The sequence below is a fragment of the Pinus tabuliformis genome, chromosome 6 (assembly GCF_031772625.1).
Source record: "Pinus tabuliformis cultivar Carrire ecotype Pingquan chromosome 6, CPIR1, whole genome shotgun sequence".
In the NCBI taxonomy this organism is placed as follows: Eukaryota; Viridiplantae; Streptophyta; class Pinopsida; order Pinales; family Pinaceae; genus Pinus; species Pinus tabuliformis.
In genome coordinates, this window is record NC_142292.1 from 648,022,534 (window position 1) to 648,043,777 (window position 21,244).

General features: G+C 39.9%; 1 protein-coding gene across 4 annotated transcripts in view; it reads left to right on the top strand.

Annotated features, from left to right (window-relative positions):
- LOC149260285 (FAD-binding protein) overlaps window positions 1–21,244 on the top strand; it is a 375,148-nt gene that overhangs the window by 242,132 nt on the left and 111,772 nt on the right. For all 4 annotated transcript variants that reach the window (XM_089420053.1, XM_089420065.1, XM_089420059.1 and 1 more), the window contains exon 6: window positions 18,464–18,609. In XM_089420053.1, coding sequence (XP_089276179.1) covers window positions 18,464–18,609 — 146 coding nt within the window. The remainder of the gene's footprint in view (window positions 1–18,463; window positions 18,610–21,244) is intronic.

Sequence of the window (21,244 nt, forward strand, 5' to 3'; positions counted from 1 at the left end):
GGACCATGCAATCAAAATTGAGATTTCCCATGTAGTGCCATTCTTAAAGCTATTGGCCAGTAAAGGAGATCCCATGGGACTAGGATACAAGGCTAACTACCGAATTGAGCAGAGGAGACAATAGTACAAACCTAGTCCACTCTTCCCGCCGAATCCCAACACCTATCCATGACCAAAAGTGTCTATGATAAGTAAACAAAATTACTCAACTAAACCAACGAAAATTCATACCTTTGGGGTCGGGAGGCCCATCTTCAAACATGCAATCATAGCAGATGGGTGAGGGACCACAAGGCTGGCTTGGGTGGCAGAGAAAATGGCACTTCGAGCTATTTGGTGGCTGCAAGGGGCTGCCAGTTGAGGACCATCTTGGAGACATATTTTCTCCTAGTGATATCACCCACAAAGTGATGGGTAATAGTACCGACACTCTTTGAGGATGGGAGAGGTATCCAAGAGAAGAGTGGTCAAGGAGGACCAATATTCTTTAAGGACTCAGGATTGGAGATCTAAAATAAGAATAGTAGTAAAAGGACATACCTTGTGGACATCTGGATGGTTATGTACCTTGTAGAGGTAGTGCAATATCACACGTAAAGCCTCCCAACATAATGCTCTTGATTAAAGTAGAGCTTGTCCAGTTAGGCCTAAGGGATAGTGCTGGTTATGATGATGATGTTTACAATATGGCTTATCAATCCGACTCTTCTTGAGAACTCTTCAGTTTGAGATATGATGTTGTACTGGTTGTACTACTATGAATACCTCCCTAGTCAAGAGGGAGTGTTGAGAAATGTATCTAGTTTTGGTCTTCATAATTGTTGTACTCATTTCTATATGTATCCTATGTAACAAACAAGAAAAGAAGGAAGAAAGTTATTATTATCAAGGCATGGGTTTCATGCTCATTATTGATGGTCTTCTATGTAAAAGCAACTTCTTCGTGCTTCTAGGGTTTGTTAGGTCTTAGGATTTATTGTCATGAGTCAATGGAGTCAACATCATATTGATAAGACTCTTCCAGGCAATTTATAATTGTAAAAAGAAATATTTTTGAGTCTAGAAAGTCTTGGAATCTCCAAGAATACAAGTCGACCTTAGGATCATCAAGTCAGCCTAAAGGAGGGAATTCGACCCCTTGAGAAGGCTATATAAAGGAGCAGTTTGACTTCATTTGAGACACACTCACTCACAAGTTTGATCTACAAGAAAGAGTTCAATCTGTAGCTGGGAAGGGCAGAAAAAGGAGAGCGAAGGTCTAGAAGAAGCTGGCAGGACAAAATTTCTTGTTTTTGAGCTCTGTCTCTCACACGTGCAAAATTCTAGGTTTTCTGGGCTGCAGAAACTAGATGAAGTTGCAATGATGAGTTGCAGTAGGACAAAGTGCAGAATCTGGTAGCTGGAAGAGGGAAAACCCTTATCTTGACCTCGCTGATCTTGGGAGAGTTGTCTTGCTCTAAGTAGGTCTTAGGAGGAGGCTATATTAGGGTTTCCAAGAAGCTGCAAGGATGAAGTTGTTGGGTTGAAGTTGCAGATCGTGCAACATTGTTGTCGCTGGCAGGTCGAAGTTGTAGGGTGTAGTAGTTTGGTGCAGACTAAAGGAAGGACTTGAAAAGGGCTGTCTTGGTACTGGGAGAAGGACTTGTTCTAGGGTATGGTTCTTTGTATCTCATTTGAAGCAAATTCTAAGATGAGAAGAGTTTCTAGGTTTTCCCCTTGGAGGAGTTTTGCCCTGGTTGAGAGCCTAATATCTATCTCCTCTATTGTTGCAATTTATGTTCTTGATATTTGTTTGATGAAAGATCTAACTAAAAGAACACAAGAAAGCTAATAAGTTCACAAACAATTATTAAGGTCAAGGAAAATAAGATTAATAAGCTGCCACTTTGCATTTTCCAACACTTATCTACACCCAAATCATAAAAGCAAACATCTCAGGCAATCTACAAATCTATATCATCCAGACTAGAGAAAAGTCACTTACGTTCCAAAGAAAGTCTATGTCTCCACAATTTAGTCCAACGATAACAAATCATCACAAGCTTGCAGTAACCAAAAGATTCATTAGAAGCTTGATTTAGGATGGTTAGATCCCTTCTCAGTGTGGCAATTTTGTTTATCATTCAGAGGATCTTATCATCTTGTATCAATAAAGATGATAGATTGAAGAAATCCAAAAAGATGCAAATAGATGATACGTTTTGTCAGCAATAAGCTTTGAGGACAAAATTTCTGAAGAAGAAGACAATGTTATGAATAAAATATATATAAAATTAATACAAATAAGATAAATAGTAATAGTCATAAATAATGATTAATTAACTAGTAATTAGTATTGAAGAGGCATGTCTCTAAGGACATGACCGTTTGTGAAGGGGTACTTGCCTAGGTATATAAGAAGACGCTCACCCTCATTTATAATCTTCTCATATCAATTCTTTTATACTCTTCAATATATATGTTTCTATGCTCAATGGATGTCTTTGTCTTCAAAGTGTTTTGAAGATTATTGCATAGTACGAACTTTGTTTCGTTAGATGCTTCCAAAAAATTCGAACCCTTGATTTGTTGGCACAGATCCAAAGGAAAAATTCCTTGGCCTTGATAGATGAGCTGGATGGACCATATGATGACTTTGGAGTGGTTTTGGACCACTAGAGTATCTTCAAATTGTTTTGTTCCTCAAATTTTTCTCCTTTAAAATAACCTGCTTCGACCAAAAATTCAATTTTCTTGAAAAATTGTCTTCTTTTGGCCCAACGAATTTCTTGTGGGACTTTTACTACCTTGGAAATGGGACTTTTCTCATTTTTTGATTTCATTCCTTTTTTGGGAAAGTCCTCATCAATTTTTAATTACTTTTCCACTTGGAGAGATTTTTATTCTCTCATTTTAATTTTTTGGCTAATTTCCAGCTAATTATTTTGCCATTTTTTGGTGAAAAAAATAATGAAACTAGAGGGGTTTAAACATATTTTTCCACCCTCAAAGTGTGTCTAGATAGAGAGTTTAGGAGTTGAGGTGTAATTTTAAGTACTGATACCCCCTATAACTTCTATAGATAACTCTTTTACATCTTTACATGAAATATTACATAGTAATCCCATCCAGAAGGGGAATTTTGACAATTAAAAAATGACCTCTAGATACAACCAAATTTTGCATCACTTTAGATAAGATCTAGTATGATAATTTACATAGACTCTATACACTAGGATTCACCTAAGGCTTTACCATCAAGCCCCACTCTAGCTTTGTGGTATATTTGGGAGAAAAACTTAAGCAATTATTTAGTGTTTAGAAACACAAATAGAAACACAAATAATTAGCTAAGGAAAAATGACTCCCTAGAGTGAAAGTCTCTAGCAAAAATGTTAGGCTAGCTAGATGTTTTGCATGGGTTTATAAAGATACTAGTACCATTTTTACATAATGGCCCACACGGCTGTAGAATTTGGATTACATTTGGAGACTAGAAGCTGCATGATGCTGATGAAATCTAAAAAAAATCCGACTTCTCTGAAATGTACTCTGCTCATGGGGTATTTGACATTTGAGTGGTCAACGAGTCTCTCTAGTAAAAGCGAAAATCCTTTTCCAAGTGACAAATCATCTTGTAACACTGCTAGAGAGTTTCTATATCATGTTGGAGATCTCAACCTTAGGCATACTCATCATTATTAAATATCTCTAACCCTAGGTCTAGGTTTTCCTCATAGGTCTTTCATGGAGAGCCTTTAGCTTCTCTTGAATCATTGGGCCCTAATTTGGTGTCTCCTTGAATGGGCCTTGGGAATCATTTTATATCCTATCATTGATCCCATTATTACAAGTGATTTCTTCCATACTGAGCCTCCCACCATCGGTGAAGGTCCGTAAAGAGCAAGGGACACTAACTGAGGTGAAAGTGGGTCTTTGTCCCATTATTTCCATTTGGTCTAGTAGTTGTCTGTTAGGATTCCTTCCTAGGACCCCTGCTAGATTGTGTGGCAACATTTTTGGCATTGTTGCTGGGGAGGAAGCTGGTCTATCTCCTTGGTTCAATGTTTGAAGAGGTGATTTATCCAACAACACTGTAGATCCTCTTCTGGCGACTCCTAAATTACTTGGTTACGGAGAGCACAAAGAAATCATAGCTCCTATAACCAGGGTTGTAGCTAAGAGAGCTAATCAATGAGAGCATTCCCCTCTTGTTGAGAGGAAGCTCTTTCTTGACAACATGAATACCAATACTAGTCAAAAGCGAAATCAAAACCAAACTAATATCCCTAGACCTAAGAATTGGAATTTGGCTGCTTTTAAACCTCAGGATTTTAGTAATATTCTTGATGCTCCTCACACCTTACTTAAAAAGTATCATGAATGGCTAGTAAAGTTCAAAGGAAGTGTTGATCAAAGTGCTGAAATCGATGTAGAAAACTTCTTTTGGCTAGTGGGCCCTCAGCGGATTGAAGATGAAGATCTAGTGAGGATGTTATTTGCTTTAACCTTCAGGGGAAAAATTAGGGATTAGTACCTTAGTCTTCCTCTAGCCAGCATAAGTGAATTTAACCAATTTGAAGATGTCTTTAAGAAGAGATGGGCCACCGATGTTGATGGGACATAAATCATTGAAAAATTCTATCATATGCACAAGAAAGGTGATGAAGATGTTAGATATTTCATCCAAATATTCGATAGAATTGTTAAGGATATCCTTGATCGTTTTAAACCCACTGATGCCCAAATCCTAGAAAAGTTCATAAAGGCAGTCCAAGGGCATCTGACATGTCAACTTAGGGATATGAATCTAAAGACACTTGTTGAAGGCTAAAGCCAAGGAAATGGCCATAGAAATTGAACAAAATCTGAATGTTGCTCAGGTTGAAATGATTGATTTCCCTAAGGCTAAGGTCGAAGCTAAAAAGAACAACGTTGAGGATAAAGTTGAGGAAACCCTAGCATGACACTTGGGAAACTTGTCAAATTATCTGAGAATATGAATGCTAGAGATAGGTTGTATATGAACAAATTCACCGCTCCTGAAAAGAGACAAAAATATGCCTTTGTTCCAAAGAACAAACCCTTTGGCAAGAAACATAATGAAGAAGGCAAGCAAGGTTCACCCAATGTCCCCAATACCTTAGCTCCAACCAATGTTATGGGACAAGGAGATTCATCTTCCGAGGATGATCAAAGTGATAATGTTAGTGAAGAAAGTGAAGATGAGGAGGGTGGTGAGCAAATGAATGTGGTTGATGAATCCCAAGCCTTCAACATTATGTTAGGTGGTACATATACACATCCTCTAATTAGCGAAGTTAAGCTTAAATACAAAAAGGGTGAGATTATATTGAATGTCAAGGATAGTGGAAGATTTAAAAGGTTAAAATATTCTAGGAAAAATGACAAAGAGCCTTCTTCAACCTCTAACACATCAAAGGGGAAGAATCTCCCTCATAAGAAACCCCCTAATAAGGAACCTCCCAAAAGGATAACACCAAAAAAGATCCTCCCAAAGGGGAACCCAAGCACAAAGCCAAAGGTAAAGAAGTTGAATTAGATATTGATGTGGGTGCTGCTGTAAGTAAGATGAGTATGCAGGTTCCTATAAAGGAGATCGTAAAGATCTCATCCCAAAGATGTTGAGTAAATAAAGCTTTAGGGTTTGAGGAAGAGGACCCACCTATCATGTTTCAAAACATCCACTTTACTAAGACTAATCTTGGCCATGAACCATTCCTATTGACCTTGACCATAAATGACCACCTCCTCCACAATTTCATGTTGGATTCATGGGCTTTTGCCAATATTATGCCACTAAAATTCATGAAACAATTCGACCTAAGCATTACTCGGAAATATAAGAATGTATGTGGTTTTGATTCTATATCCATTCCTGTTGAGGGCCTCATCAAAGATCTCAAAGTAGCATTAACCATGAATGAGGACATATCTTTGCATGTGGATGTTGTAGTTATCGATATACCTGATGTGTGGGGAATGTTCTTGTCTCGAAAATGGGGTGCTACAGTAAGCGATCACCTTCAAATGGACTTATCTTATGCCACTATCCTACAACCTGATGGAACCCCATTTATTCTTTACATGGAGCTCTCATTTCCAACTGATGTGGAAAAGCTTGGCCATCTTCCATATCCTGATAAGTTACCTAAGTCCAAGGAACCTAGTCATATCCTTCCCTCCCAAGAGGTTCGCATCCTGAAGAGGCCTGACCCCAAGAAAAGCAAGCATAAGAAGAGGTGGGGGCAAAAGCCTAGGAAGGAGTTTAAGGTTGGGGAAAAAGTGTTGGTTGAAAAGAACCCTGTTCCTTTTAAGATTCATGGTAAGATTGGTGAGACATATTACTATATTGCTAGGTTTGTTGATGAGCTTTGGCCAAATCCCGTCAAAGCTAGTCATATCACCCCTTTCCTTGATACTTGATATTGTACTATATGCATGTTAGGGTAGGATGCATTACATATTGATTTTGCATAGCTAACATTAGCATATTATATTCGCATGCTTGATTTGATGCATTTAGATTAGACTTGCATTTTAGAATAGATTTTATTGCCTGTATGGTTTATTATTATTTGATGAAAAACATGGGCGATCAAAGTAAGACTAGGACAAGTGCTTCCAACAATTGTTTGTGATGTGCAGGATAACTGGTCTGCGATCCCAGAGGGTTGTTGGTGTTCTCATGACCTCTTTGTTCGATTACATTGTTTGTGCACTCCACAAAGAGCTCATGTCCCAAATAGAGCCAGATCTTACCAACCACCAGTGGGTGACCCCATAGGAAAATTTTTCTCCCAGATTTGTCTTAAATCGGTAGCTAGCAACCCCTGATAGCTACCGGTGTAGCTGATGTCATGCCAGTTGATCTCCGCTCCCTGAGTCATTCATATATCCCATCGCCCATCTGTCAAGATTTTATGTTTGAGGATGGGCTATCCAATCCTAAAGGTATGTCGTTCATTGTGCAATTGGGTGGTTATGGTTGTTTTTCTTTGGGCACACTTGGGTATGGATTAATGGGTGACTTGGAAGAAGGAAGGGTTTTGACTGTAGTCTTGTTCCCCCACCTTACATGGGGGGTTAATCCTCATCCCTAGTCCCATGGTATCTCCCCTACTAGCTTATAGCTTTAGGATGGACACTACTTGGGAAAACTCGATTTTGGTAGAGTGGTCTTGTTTTCTCGTTCCACATTTTTCGCTCCCCTTCGCACATTAAATGCCCTATGTCATCATCCTCCCTCTTTGGGTCTACAAAGCTCTGGTACTCCCTCTCTCCTTGTCCCCATGTCTAGGTCGAGCCTGGGACGATGCCCCATAGGTTGATGCAGCCAAAAAATAAATAAAAGCATATCATGGCCACATACAAAAGTAAATAATACCATATAATGCAAAAGATGGTCAAGACAATAAAATTTAGTGCGTGGGAAAAAGCCAAACATGAGCTCTACCCCTTACCATTATGGCCATTACCCTAGTTCTTAGGGCCCCTATGAGTGCCCCCTTCATTAAGAAATCCATGCATGTCACAACCCCTGGTGGGTGATGCACTGCCTCACGTTAAGGGGGGTATTCACTGCTATATTATACACAACATGCTCTCATCCCCTATAGCTCCGTGTAATAAAATAAAAGAAAAATTAAAAAAGGCAAAAGGAAAATGAAGAAGGATGGAAAAACAAAGGCCAAGATAATTCATGTACCGCGATTTCTCCCTCCTACATCCGTACACCCAAATATGTGGACATCCCTCGTCATTACCACCCTTGAACCCATGACATTTGGCCTAGAGACCCCCATGTCCCAATCCACCTCATCATTATTCACATGACACCTACCACTTGAAGGATTTACCTTGGACATGTCTTTCCCTTTAGGGGCTGGGAACACCTAATAGGGTTGTTTGTTAGCCACCCCTACCTAGGGAGGTAACACCATTACACGCTTAAAGCCCCAAATTCTGAAGCAAAACCCATTATGAAGTCTCATTTATGCCCTTGATTAACAAGCTTGGTCCACTTACATGCACTAATGAATTATTGTAATTTGTACCTGAATCAACTTAGCGATATATATAGGGTTTGGCAGTTGATCCTTGGCCCAGAGAAGGTTTGTCTTATGACATGGGAGGGCAAACATCTTCTGTGCCCTCATTTGGAGTAGTCTGCAAGCTTATTTTTCATCGGGAGATCCATGAGACCATTACTTGTGCCCCCACAACCACTTTGGAGCACCACATGATCATTTGTACAGAGATTGAGGGGCTAACCCCTTGTCTATCATTTATGGAGCCCTTTGTTTCATCTTGGCACCTTGAGGACTTGATGAGGCCTTCCAACGACCCTTCTACGCCATGATTTCATCATTTCGGGTCACCTTGGATGGCTTCTTCATCATTCATTGAGCTATTGATGGGCTTGTCGCTAATGATTTGTTATTTGCACATTATCTTATTATTGCTGGGGCTATTAGACTAATTCAAACTATTAGAGGATCATATAAATAGATGAGCCTCTCATTTGTGAGAGGATCATCATCAGTTGGATTTTTTTATCTTGTATGGACTTCGCACTTCTTCTTGGATGTTGTTAAGATTAGGTATGTTATATGCTAGAGCAATTTATTTAAATTTTCACAGTTAGCAATCACATCAGCATTACTATAAACTGCAGATAGAACATAAATATAATATGCAGAAGACAAGCCAAGACAAGAGGACACAAGATATGGCGCAAGCCAGGGACAAACCCCACAATGTGTGGGGAAACCCTTGATCAATTCTTCTTTTATCTTCAAAGTTCAGCAGAGAGAGAGATGGTACAAATACATTTGAAGTCAACACTTTGACTTGCCAAAATAAGAGGTTAGACATCAGAGATATTTCATCATGAAGATGATAGGATAGTTCTGATGACAAGGACTACAGATCTGAACTCAGGTGAAGGCACACTTCTCAGTCCTCATACTTCAACTGATTCATCATGCTGCATCCAACCATGCTGCGTCCATCACTATGCTTATCCATGCCTTAGAACAACAGTATTTAACACGTTGTTACAACGATTTCCATGCTGCTCCTTTACATCGATCTTCTCCTTGTGACTATTTTTCCTTTAAGATCGAGATCATAACTATGCTTAGATCATTACTGTACCTTGAAATATGTCAAGACAGTATATGCTATACCGAGACCATAATTGAGATCTTGACTGCATCTGGAGGTATGTCAAGACAGAGTGTTCTCTGTTGGATAACATCATTACATATATACTGAGACCATGACTGTGTTTTCTTCCTACACCGAGATCTTCATGAGATCGTTCATTATGCCAAGACAAGGATCATTGAGAGGCTTTACTTCTGAGTTACCCATCCGAGAAATATAGGACCACTGTACTCATCCGAAGTACTGAACCACTACACTTGTCCGAAGTCCTGAACCACTGTAATTTCCTCTGAAGAATATCAGATGAATCCCTGTGTGATTGTAATTACCCCGAAGTTTAAGAGATATTCGAGATTCCTGTACTACTGTACTTGTTATGATTATGCCGAGAATGTATACCGAGACTGCTACAGGAATATCTGCATCAAAGATATGTCGAGACCAAAGTTATGCTTGGAGAGAATGTCGAGGTTACTAGAAGCAAATCCAAACCCTTATCCGCGGTTGCTTCTGAGATTGAATACCCTTCATTGTAATGTCGAGGTTGTCATGATTATGCCGAGAATGTATACCGAGACTGCTACAGGAATATCTTATGCCAATACAGTATTCTTATCCGAGATCTGTCTCATCGATCCGAGTTTTGTGCCTTCAATTCATAGGTATCCAATGGTGAGATCTCTGCTCCAGAACTTAGATTAATTTTGCATCATTATTAATGCATCAAGATCTGGCCATGACTATGCCGAGAGTATCTATCCCAAAACGCATGTCAATACTGTATCTATATCCGCAGGTTTCTCTGCTCTATCCATTTGATAACTTCACCTTCAAATCACAGGTATGCCGAGTGTAGATTAGCTTGGGTTCTTCTGCTCCTTATACCCATCCGAGGTAGCAGTTGAACCCTAGATTTATTTCTCCATTTATGCAGATCTCTGCTCCTTCAATCACCTGAAAATTTAGAGAGGAATGCGAGTTTTTCCTTATCTTCTTAAGCTACGTCAACAAGTCTCTATATACAGCGTATAAGGTCTAATCTTGAACAACGTATAAGTAATTGACTGCGTTGGATCAGCTAGGGCATCATCTGCAGCTAGGGCTCCTTCTTAGGCCAACGTATTCTTTTGGTTCTCTCCTTCTCCAAAAACCCAGACGTGGAGAGGAGATCACCTCAAGAATACGTGTGTGGAAATGATATCAAATCCTCATCTATTTATACCAAAATGTGGATGATGAATAGACACGTCGGTTGGGCTTCTAGAGCCTACATAAGAGCTGGTCGGCTTGACTATAATTACATAAACAAAATAAATTCATATCTCCATAAATACTTATCGGAATCGGATGATCTTTGGATCAATCCTACACCTCTCGACGAGAGGGATCCAATAAAAATATCAGCTGCCATAAATAAGCCGACCCACATGGAGTTTGGCCCTAGTTGCCAATTTAACACTCCCTCTCAACTAGGGAGAACTCCATCCGCTGATCCATGTGTACGACTGTACTGTCTCTGCCATCAGTTCCCTGCACTGTTTTGCCCAACTCTGCTCAGCCCTGCTGGCTCTGCACTACTCTGCTCAACTCTGCTGGCTCTGCTCTGCTCTGCTCAGCTCTGCTGGCTCTGCTCTGCTCTGCTCAGCTCTGCTGGCTCTGCTCAGCTCTGCTGGCTCTGCTCTGCTCTGCTTAGCTCTGCTGGCTCTGCTCAGCTCTGCTGGCTCTGCTTTGCTCAACTCTGCTCTGCTGGCTCTGCTCTGCTCTGCTCAGCTCTGCTGGCTCTGCTCTGCTCATCTCCGCTGAACTATGAAGAAGAAGAATTGATCGAGAATGAGTCATATCATTCTCCATTGACCTGAAGTCAGTCTTAGAGTGCATACCACTAGTCCCAGACTAGTCTCAACTGACTCGAAGTCAGCTTCATAGTAAGTACCACTCCTACCACTGGTCCCAGACCAGTATCGCAGTCTCAGAGAGTGTACCACTGGTCCCAGGCCAGTCTCAACCGACCCGAAGTCAGTGTCATAGTATGTACCACTCTCACTGGTCCCAGACCGACACGAAGTCAATCTCGGAGTATGTACCACTGGTCCCAGACCAGTCTCAGCCGACCCGAAGTCAGCGTCATAACATGTACAACTCCTATGGAGGACATCCTAGCGTAGGGAGTACGGTAGATACAACGATGCGTCCATCGGTATTACTATGGTCCCTAACTTCATTTCCCTGCTCATTGATCAGATGAGAGGTACTTCCCATGAGTCCTAGACTGCATGGGTAGGAAGCCTCGACAGGAGAACTTAATCAATCCTGTCCTCACAGGAGAACACATCAATCCTGCTACAATCGCCATGGAGAACACATCAATCCAGGCTGCCATGGAGAACACATCAATCCAGGCCTCACAGGAGAACACATCAATCTTGCTACAATCGCCATGGAGAACACATCAATCCAGGCCTCACAGGAGAACACATCAATCCTGCTACAATCGCCATGGAGAACACATCAATCCAGGCCTCACAGGAGAACACATCAATCCTGCTACAATAGCCATGGAGAACACATCAATCCAGGCCTCACAGGAGAACACATCAATCCTGCTACAATCACCATGGAGAACACATCAATTCAGGCCTCACAGGAGAACTAATCATCCTGCTACACAAGAGAGCGAATCATCTTGTCCCACAAGAGAGCGAATCATCTTGTTTCAGTGCGCACCACTAGGGGAGGGTGAGTCACCCTGTGGTCGTACGTTGCTCCAATAGAACTGCAAGCCCCCCAAAGCTCCTAGAGCAGCATGCAGGACCCTTTTACAAAGGTCTCTCGACGACTCCAAGTCGTTCGGGAAAATAACAAATTTGATCTTTCCTCAGGGCTCTGTCCTGTACATCATCTCAGTGTGATGGAGCCTCCTTGATCATCGACTTACCATATCCCAGATAAGGCAGTAATTGATGTCTATCTGCTAGAGCAATTGTCAAATACGGGATTCCTCAATAATCGAATCCCATCTCTGGTTGTCACAGAGATTCACAGTGGTATTCATCATGTGTACAAACAGCTCACTGAAGAGCTTCAGCAACCAGACCGCCTCACAGAAGGCCATACTATCAGCAATGTATTCTACCTTGGTGGTGCTCAGAGTCATCGACTTCTACTTCCTGCTCATCCAGGATAACGAGGCAGATTCCAAAGAGAAACAGCGCTGAGAAGTGCTCTAGTGATCCTCCACACTGCCTGCCCACGCTTCATAATCATGTGGTTTCATATTTCCGGCAGTGTATCTCAATTCATGAGAGATTGTGCCCTGAAGATATCTTAGAAGATTCTTGGCACCAATCTAGTGAGGCTCAACCAAATATGAGCTCACCATGCTAACTGCAACACAGATGTCCGGGCGGAGGTTCTCCAAGAACATCAATGCGAATGAGTTTATGAAGCTCAGAGGCATTTCCCAAATCTGGTCCGACATCATTACCATATAACTTCTGAAAGTTAGGATCCTTGAGGCAGTCACAAGCTTGTAGCTTATCTTCCCACATTCAGAATCCAACTCCCTCTGTCTCCTATAAATGAGAGGGTCTGCACCTGTCAGACATAGGTGCCGGTACGAGAGGTTTATCATCCACAACCTTCGAGTAAAGGTTTGGATCGGTTTCACTCCTAGTGAATCTCAGCGGCATTAGACAGCTATCAATCCTCTCATATTATGCCTGAGGTGTTTTTCTTCAAGCCATAGAGGGCTTTCTTCCACCTGTATACATGAGATTCCTTGATCATGATTCTCAGACTCCTCGGGTTGTTCCAAACCTGTGAACCTGCTGCATGAGGGGAATGGTACCCTTATAATATTTTCCTTCGGTACATTTCAGACATGTACCTTCATGCTCCTTTTGAATTCAAGCATTCTAGACACCATTTGACTCACAGACCTCTAGAGCTGAGTCAATGGACGTGGTTCCCAGTGGACTTCCTGCAACTTGATACAACCCTGAACTCAAAAACATCTTTAAAAGATCTATTTTCAAACACGTACCTTTCCATCGATAAGTGCCACCCTGCAACCTTTGACTTCCATTTCCGAGATGGACATCAGGTTCGATCAGGTACATAAAAGAGATTCAGGGGTTCCTTGCTTTCGTGGAAGAGTTGACCATTTCCTTGATGACCTGCATTACCAGTCATTCTTTTGATCATTGAAGATGTCCCAAGAATGATTGTTATCTTCATCAAGAGATGTGTCTCTGCCATTCGAACACTCCTTCGCATAACGGCTGAACTTATTTCAACAAGGCATCCGCCTTTCCTTCCACCCTTAGATCCGAACTTCCCAATGAAGTGATCTTAAGATGGACCATCAAAATCTTCCGCTGCGCCATTCTGATAACATTCTTTGCTTTGAATTCACCCTCGGTGAATTATGAGGAACCCATTGATCCTTTTGTCTTGTCCCAACTATCTTCGGTGATTGCTTTTTTTTTTTTTCACTCCTGCTTGGGCATTGTCTTCACCTCAGCTCTGATACCATGTTAAGATTAGGTATGTTCTATGCTAGAGCAATTTATTTAAATTTTCACAGTTAGCAATCACATCAGCATTACTATAAACTGCAGATAGAACATAAATATAATATGCAGAAGACAAGCCAAGACAAGAGAACACAAGATATGGCGCAAGCCAGGGACAAACCCCACAATGTGTGGGCAAACCCTTGATCAATTCTTCTTTTATCTTCAAAGTTCAGTAGAGAGAGAGATGGTACAAATACATTTGAAGTCAACACTTTGACTTGCCAAAATAAGAGGTCAGACATCAGAGATATTTCATCATGAATATGACAGGATAGTTCTGATGACAAGGACTACAGATCTGAACTCAGGTGAAGGCACACTTCTCAGTCCTCATACTTCAACTGATTCACCATGCTGCATCCAACCATGCTGCGTCCATCACTATGCTTATCCATGCCTTAGAACAACAGTATTTAACACGTTGTTACAGCGATTTCCATGCTGCTCCTTTACATCGATCTTCTCCTTGTGACTATTTTTCCTTTAAGATCGAGATCATAACTATGCTTAGATCATTACTGTACCTTGAAATATGTCAAGACAGTATATGCTATACCGAGACCATAATTGAGATCTTGACTGCATCTGGAGGTATGTCAAGACAGAGTGTTCTCTGTTGGATAACATCATTACATATATACTGAGACCATGACTGTGTTTTCTTCCTACACCGAGATCTTCATGAGATCGTTCATTATGCCAAGACAAGGATCATTGAGAGGCTTTACTTCTGAGTTACCCATCCGAGAAATATAGGACCACTGTACTCATCCGAAGTACTGAACCACTACACTTGTCCGAAGTCCTGAACCACTGTAATTTCCTCTGAAGAATATCAGATGAATCCTAGTTCTGTGTGATTGTAATTACCCCGAAGTTTAAGAGATATTCGAGATTCCTGTACTACTGTACTTGTTATTATTATGCCGAGAATGTATACCGAGACTGCTACAGGAATATCTGCATCAAAGATATGTCGAGACCAAAGTTATGCTTGGAGAGAATGTTGAGGTTACTAGAGGCAAATCCAAACCCTTATCCGCGGTTGCTTCTGAGATTGAATACCCTTCATTGTAATGTCGAGGTTGTCATGATTATACCGAGAATGTATACCGAGATTGCTACAGGAATATCTTATGCCAATACAGTATTCTTATCCGAGATCTGTCTCATCGATCCGAGTTTTGTGCCTTCAATTCATAGGTATCCCAAGGTGAGATCTCTGCTCCAGAACTTAGATTAATTTTGCATCATTATTAATGCATCAAGATCTGGCCATGACTATGCCGAGAGTATCTATGCCAAAACGCATGTCAATACTGTATCTATATCCGCAGGTTTCTCTGCTCTATCCATTTGATAACTTCACCTTCAAATCACAGGTATGCCGAGTGTAGATTAGCTTGGGTTCTTCTGCTCCTTATACCCATCCGAGGTAGCAGTTGAACCCTAGATTTATTTCTCCATTTATGCAGATCTCTGCTCCTTCAATCACCTGAAAATTCAGAGAGGAATGCGAGTTTTTCCTTATCTTCTTAAGCTACGTCAACAAGTCTCTATGTACAGCGTATAAGGTCTCCTCCTGAACAGCGTATAAGTAATTGACTGCGTTGGATCAGCTAGGGCATCATCTGCAGCTAGGGCTCCTTCTTAGGCCAGCGTATTCTTTTGGTTCTCTCCTTCTCCAAAAACCCAGACGTGGAGAGGAGATCACCTCAAGAATACGCGTGTGCAAATGATATCAAATCCTCATCTATTTATACCAAAATGAGGATGATGAATAGACACGTCGGTTGGGCTTCTAGAGCCTACATAAGAGCTGGTCGGCTTGACTATAATTACATAAACAAAATAAATTCATATCTCCATAAATACTTATCGGAATCGGATGATCTTTGGATCAATCCTACACCTCTCGACGAGAGGGATCTAATAAAAATATCAGCTGCCATAAATAAGCCGACCCACATGGAGTTTGGCCAATTTAATAGATGTCTATTGGAGATCTATTGATGCATTTTGACATATCTGGGAGATGAAATTTTTGTTCTATCTTGGAGCTACTTATTGTTCTATGGTTGGATGTATCTCTTGTCATCTTGTAAGTGCTATATTTTGAAGATCTATCTTGTATAATGTCCAATGTGTGGAATTGTTGCAATTAATTAATGCTTTTTGTGCTCTAGTTTTATTGAATATCATTGTAAAAGGTTATTTGATTGGCAATTGCACATGTTACTCAGTGCATGACAAGTTGACGAATGTTTCTAGTGGATTAGAATTTATTTTTCTTCCATGAAAATCCATAAAGCTTGGGTGGGTAAATGTTAAAGAGTGGTTGCTCAGGCATTCCTTTTTAGACTCCTTGAAGACGATTTTTTCAAAATTTTAAATCATCATAGACTCCATAGCCCAAGGATTAAGCACTGATGCAAGTAAAATTGGCGGTCACCTTCACCTTGCCTCCCTTTTTCTCTCTCCAAAAGCTTTCGGTGCCTTTCCTAGACAACCAACTAGGGATGCTTGCGAATTACATTAGAGGAGGTGTCTTGCAAAAGTAACTGGATAAGAATCTGCACTGGTGTCTCCTCTAGTGATCCTCCAAGTTTGGAGCAATTCCCACGGTTGGTTTGCAAGAAAACTCAAACGCTAATTGCATCTTTGGAATCCCATCTTGAACGTCTTGGGTTGGTGGTCTTATTTAGGGTTATTTGCACATACAATTCAAAAGAATTGATCATCCCTGACCCTTCCCCTTTCCAATCTTGATCTAGAGAGCACATTGGAGGAACCCCTCTCAGATTACTTATAAACCCCAGTTCTCGCATAGGATTCTTTCTAGGTCTCTCTATTAAAAGTGAAATTCCTTTTCCAAGTGACAAATCATCTTGTAACGTTTCTCAAGAGGTTCTATATAATATTGCAGATCTCGAGCTTGGGCATTCTCATCATGATTGATTATCTCTAAACCTAGGTCTATGTTTTCCTCATAGGTCTTTCTTGGAGAGCCTTTAGCTTCTCTTGAAGCATTGAGCCCTAATTGGGCCTCTCCTTGAATGGGCCTTGGGAATCACTTTATATCATATCGTTGATCCCATTATTACAAGTGATTTCGCCCATACCAGGACTCCTCTCATCAGTGAAAGTCCGTAAAGCGCAGGGGACGCTGACTAAGGTGACAGTGGCTCTTTGTCCCATTGTTGTCATTTGGTCTAGTAGTTGTCTCTTAGGTTCCCCTCCTAGGACCCTCACTAGATTGTGTGGCAACAAGGCCCTCATCTCACTGGTGGTAAAGGCCATCAAAGGAGGACAATAAACTAAATGCAGATCACAAATCTGCTATCTTTGAATCATGCGACTATTAAAGTTGCTTAATGATACATCAAGATAACCGGACACCATGCAAAACACTTGTAGCCTTGATACTCTTGGAATCTCATGACTATATCTTGTCTGTAATTTTTTGCACAACAAAAATTACGTTTATTTATTTATTTTTGTTTCTCATTTATTCAAATACCCATCAATTGCTATGGGATATGAGATGAAAAATGCTGATTAGATGGTATTTTAAGTGTATATGGGATGGATCAAAATGGTACGTGGACTAACAAAAACGTTAAATGACATGCTTGGATACAAACAAATTCTGATATATGCAAAATTTCATACCTTAAGACTTAGAAGAAAAGTTCTGCCCTTGAGTGCATCCTTAAATTGTTACGCATAGTTATTGGAACTTGGAAACATTCCTGATTATTTTGGGAGTGATTTGGATTTGTATAAAAATAAAAAGAATATCGTTGGAACACTCATTTGATGTTAGGAATTCAAAAGATTCTTGCCCACCTCAATGGGAATGTGTGATATCTATGATATGAAGAGATTTATTTATAAGGTGATATCTAAAGGAAAGAATCCAAGGAAGTTTCATTATCTATGTTGTGGAGTGGTTGAATAATAGTGTGATTGGTATGGATCCAAGTAAGTTGAGGCCCTTGAAAATGAATGGAGTGGAAGAAATGCCTTGACAAAGAAAAAGGCTTCCTTTTGAAAATGTTTTCATAATGCATTCCCAGACAACAACGAAGGGAATATTTCTGAAACACCATGCTGCAGTTAGGTGTTCATTCCCTCAACAAGAATGGCATTAAGCAATTTCAAAGAGGATTGAATCTAATCAGTGTTCTCATTACAGTACAACGACGGGAGTTCAAAAGGGACATGACATGTTTTGGGACTGCTCCCCGGGAACCCGAATACCCTCAGAAAGATGTGGTTACGTGCATCACAGATGAAAAGAAAAAAATGTAGATTGAGTGTCTGAAATTTTATTTTACAATTACTGTTCAATACATAAATTCATAGTGTCAGAAAAAAATACAGTCATAAAATGCTACTTGATTAAACGATGAAAAAGGTAGGAACCTTTATGACTTTCAACCATGCCTTAATTTCTAAATATTTTCCTATTTTTAACAGTCGTTCCAACAAGTCTAAGGATAATGTTGTCATTTTAGTGGAAAATAGTAGCAACCCTTTCTAAGCTTCAATTTAGCAGTTAGTGGGAGTGATTCTCTCTTGTAATACATTTGTAACAGTGGAGAGGACAATTATATTTCATAGCATATCTTTATTGTTAGATATATATATTTTTCTTTTTCTTATTTTGGTTTAAATGACACTAACAATCAAACATGACCTTTTATTTTCAGCACAGGAGTTGCTTAGGGATCTAGAACATCTGGTTGAAAATGCTACAATAATGATGCAGGAAGCAACAAATACAATGTTGAAGAACATAACAATATATACCGAAGAAAATATCACAGAAGGTTCTTTGGGAACTGAAAGGGAAGAGGTCAGATGATGTCATCATCTTCTGTTGATGCATACATTGCTGTTTTATATATCAAAATGTCCATGATTGTCTTCTTCCATTAATGGGGTTTGTAGAAAAATTATGATCTGCACCCTTAACTCAGTTTATAAGTTTGCATGTGTTGTTTAGGCCCAACCCACATGTTTTGTCATGCTGATATAAATTTTAGTATGCATTAATTGTAAACATTCAAAGAGCACTTCTACTATTTTTCACTTTCCTATCAGCTGAAAATTAACACATAATTTTTGCAAGCATTCACACATGTGAGACACTAGTTTTTGGTCAAGGTGACCCCGGAAAAACCCCACAGCCTCTTGGGGAAAACTGGTCTTCAAAGGAGGATTTTATTGCTTGAGAAAATTAGTCTAAGTACATAAAATAATCACAGTACTTATCTCCCTTAGCAGCTGAAGCATTAAATGCAAATCTGGAAATTTGTGCCCACTGATTTTTTTCAGATTTTCACAATTTTTATGCCCACTGATTGTTTTCAGATTTTCACAATTTTTATGCCTAGAAATTTCTGCCTCGAAATAGGTGCCAAATTTGCCTTGATTTCTGTGTAGAGCTCAGCCTTGATTTCCGTGCTGAAGATGCCTTGACATTTGTGCTTGAAGATGACTTTTGTGCCTCGAAAATTGTGACAAGTGACAGTTAGGAGCCCCCTCGAAATTCATGCTACTTGTAGCAGCATCCCTGAAATTCGTGCCTCAAATTTCGGGCTTGAACAGTGCTGCAAGGTCCCTTGAATTTTGTGCCCAGGTACCTCGAAGCTCGTGCTGCAAATTTGTTGTTGTCTTCCTGGATTTTTGTGCCTCTCCTTGAAATCTGAATTGTTCTTTGATTTTTGTGCTGCCTTCTCCTCGAAATTCGTGCCCTAGCTCCTCTCTCCACCTTGGAATTCAAGCCCTCTTCTCTTAGCTGCAAATTCTCTTTGAAGTTTTCTTTCCTCTTGTCTTCATGCTCTCTCAAAGTGTGAATTGAAGAATGAGTCTCCCTTTTTTCTTTTTTCTTCTTAGAAAAGATTGAGTCCCTAAACCTAGGATCCAATGGATGAGATTTAATCTCCAAATATCAAGATGTGTGGTTGAGATTAACTCTCTCAATTGACCCCCTTCACACATTGGCTCCATTACTTAAAAGCCTCTTAGTACCTTTTTCAAGTTGTGTACCTTTTTCTATTTTTCTCATAAAGTGATTTTCATCTCACTTCTAATATTAAAAAAATACACTATGTACTTTACACATAAAGTCATTTTATAAAGTACAAGTGACTTTAATATTAGAAAAAGTACATGGTACAACACTTTTAAGTATCTTTTTCACCCATGACATTAATATAACTCATAAATGTCACAAAGACAAAAGTTATTAATGTGTCTGCTAGGTTAAAATGGATAAATGCTTAGTAACAACTCTCCTTGGTACTATTTCCAACACTCCCTCTTACCGAGAAAGGTGTTGCTCACCACTCCCATCCTATGTAATATTCTCAACTAGGAAATATTCCAAAATGCCACTGAGTTTTATGAGTTTAGTATGTTTTTGTTTGTGTGATATTTCATCAAACACACCACTGTAATATTCTCAACTAGAAAATATTCCAAAATGTCAGAGTTTTATGAGTTTAGTGTGTTTTTTCTGTGTGATATTTCATCAAACACTTAAATGGCACTGTTGTAGATGTAAATTTCTGTTTGATCAATTTATACATCAGCATATTGAGATAATAATGTATAATCAGATTGTAACTAGCAATTAGAATGGCACCTTATGCTCAGAAATAACACAGGCCGTTGATATTAATTCCCACTCGAAAGTGACCCCAACTTTTCACTGTAATCTCTGTGATTTGCTTGTGTTTTCAGTGAGGCATTGCTTCGAACAGTTTGATCACTATTAGCTGTAAGTGCACTTTTCCCCAATCAATCCTCAAATAAACTAACTCAGGACTAAATAAATAAGCTCAGACAGCCATATATCATTCATAAAACATTCCATAAGAAATATAGCACTGATATGACCCATATGACAAGAGATTGAGTGTTTTTCATTAAAGGAAATGACCCAGAATTATAACAACAATGGATTTATTAGCACACAGACATGTAAACAATTGCTACAAGGCACAAACTTAGATTTAGAACCTGGAAATTACTTCAGCAAGCAGACCTGGGCATAGTAGACGATTTGATGAAGGGTATCAGCTCCCCAATGGCAAATATATATTCAGAATTTATTTCTCTGTATACAGCAACTCAATACGTCCCAATGACCAGAGGTTCAATCTCATTTCAAGCCTGGAGTGTCTCCTTACAGCGTTGCCTTCAACCAGATAGATAAATTACCCTTGTGTGCACCTTAATGGCTTGATTTTTCAGCAAGGGTAGATGCAGTCTTGTTCTCAGAATGCACCCTGCAAGAGATATGACTCTCGACCAGCAAATGAACTATTTCACCCAAGAGAAACTCGACCCAAATGAAGCCTGAACTTGTTCCCTTCAACAATATTAGATTTGGTCACTAAATCGACCCATGTGAATGATATGGAAGCTGAGACTCTTTATGGGTTCCTTCAACCTGTCAAGATGAGATAGAAAATACCAACTAA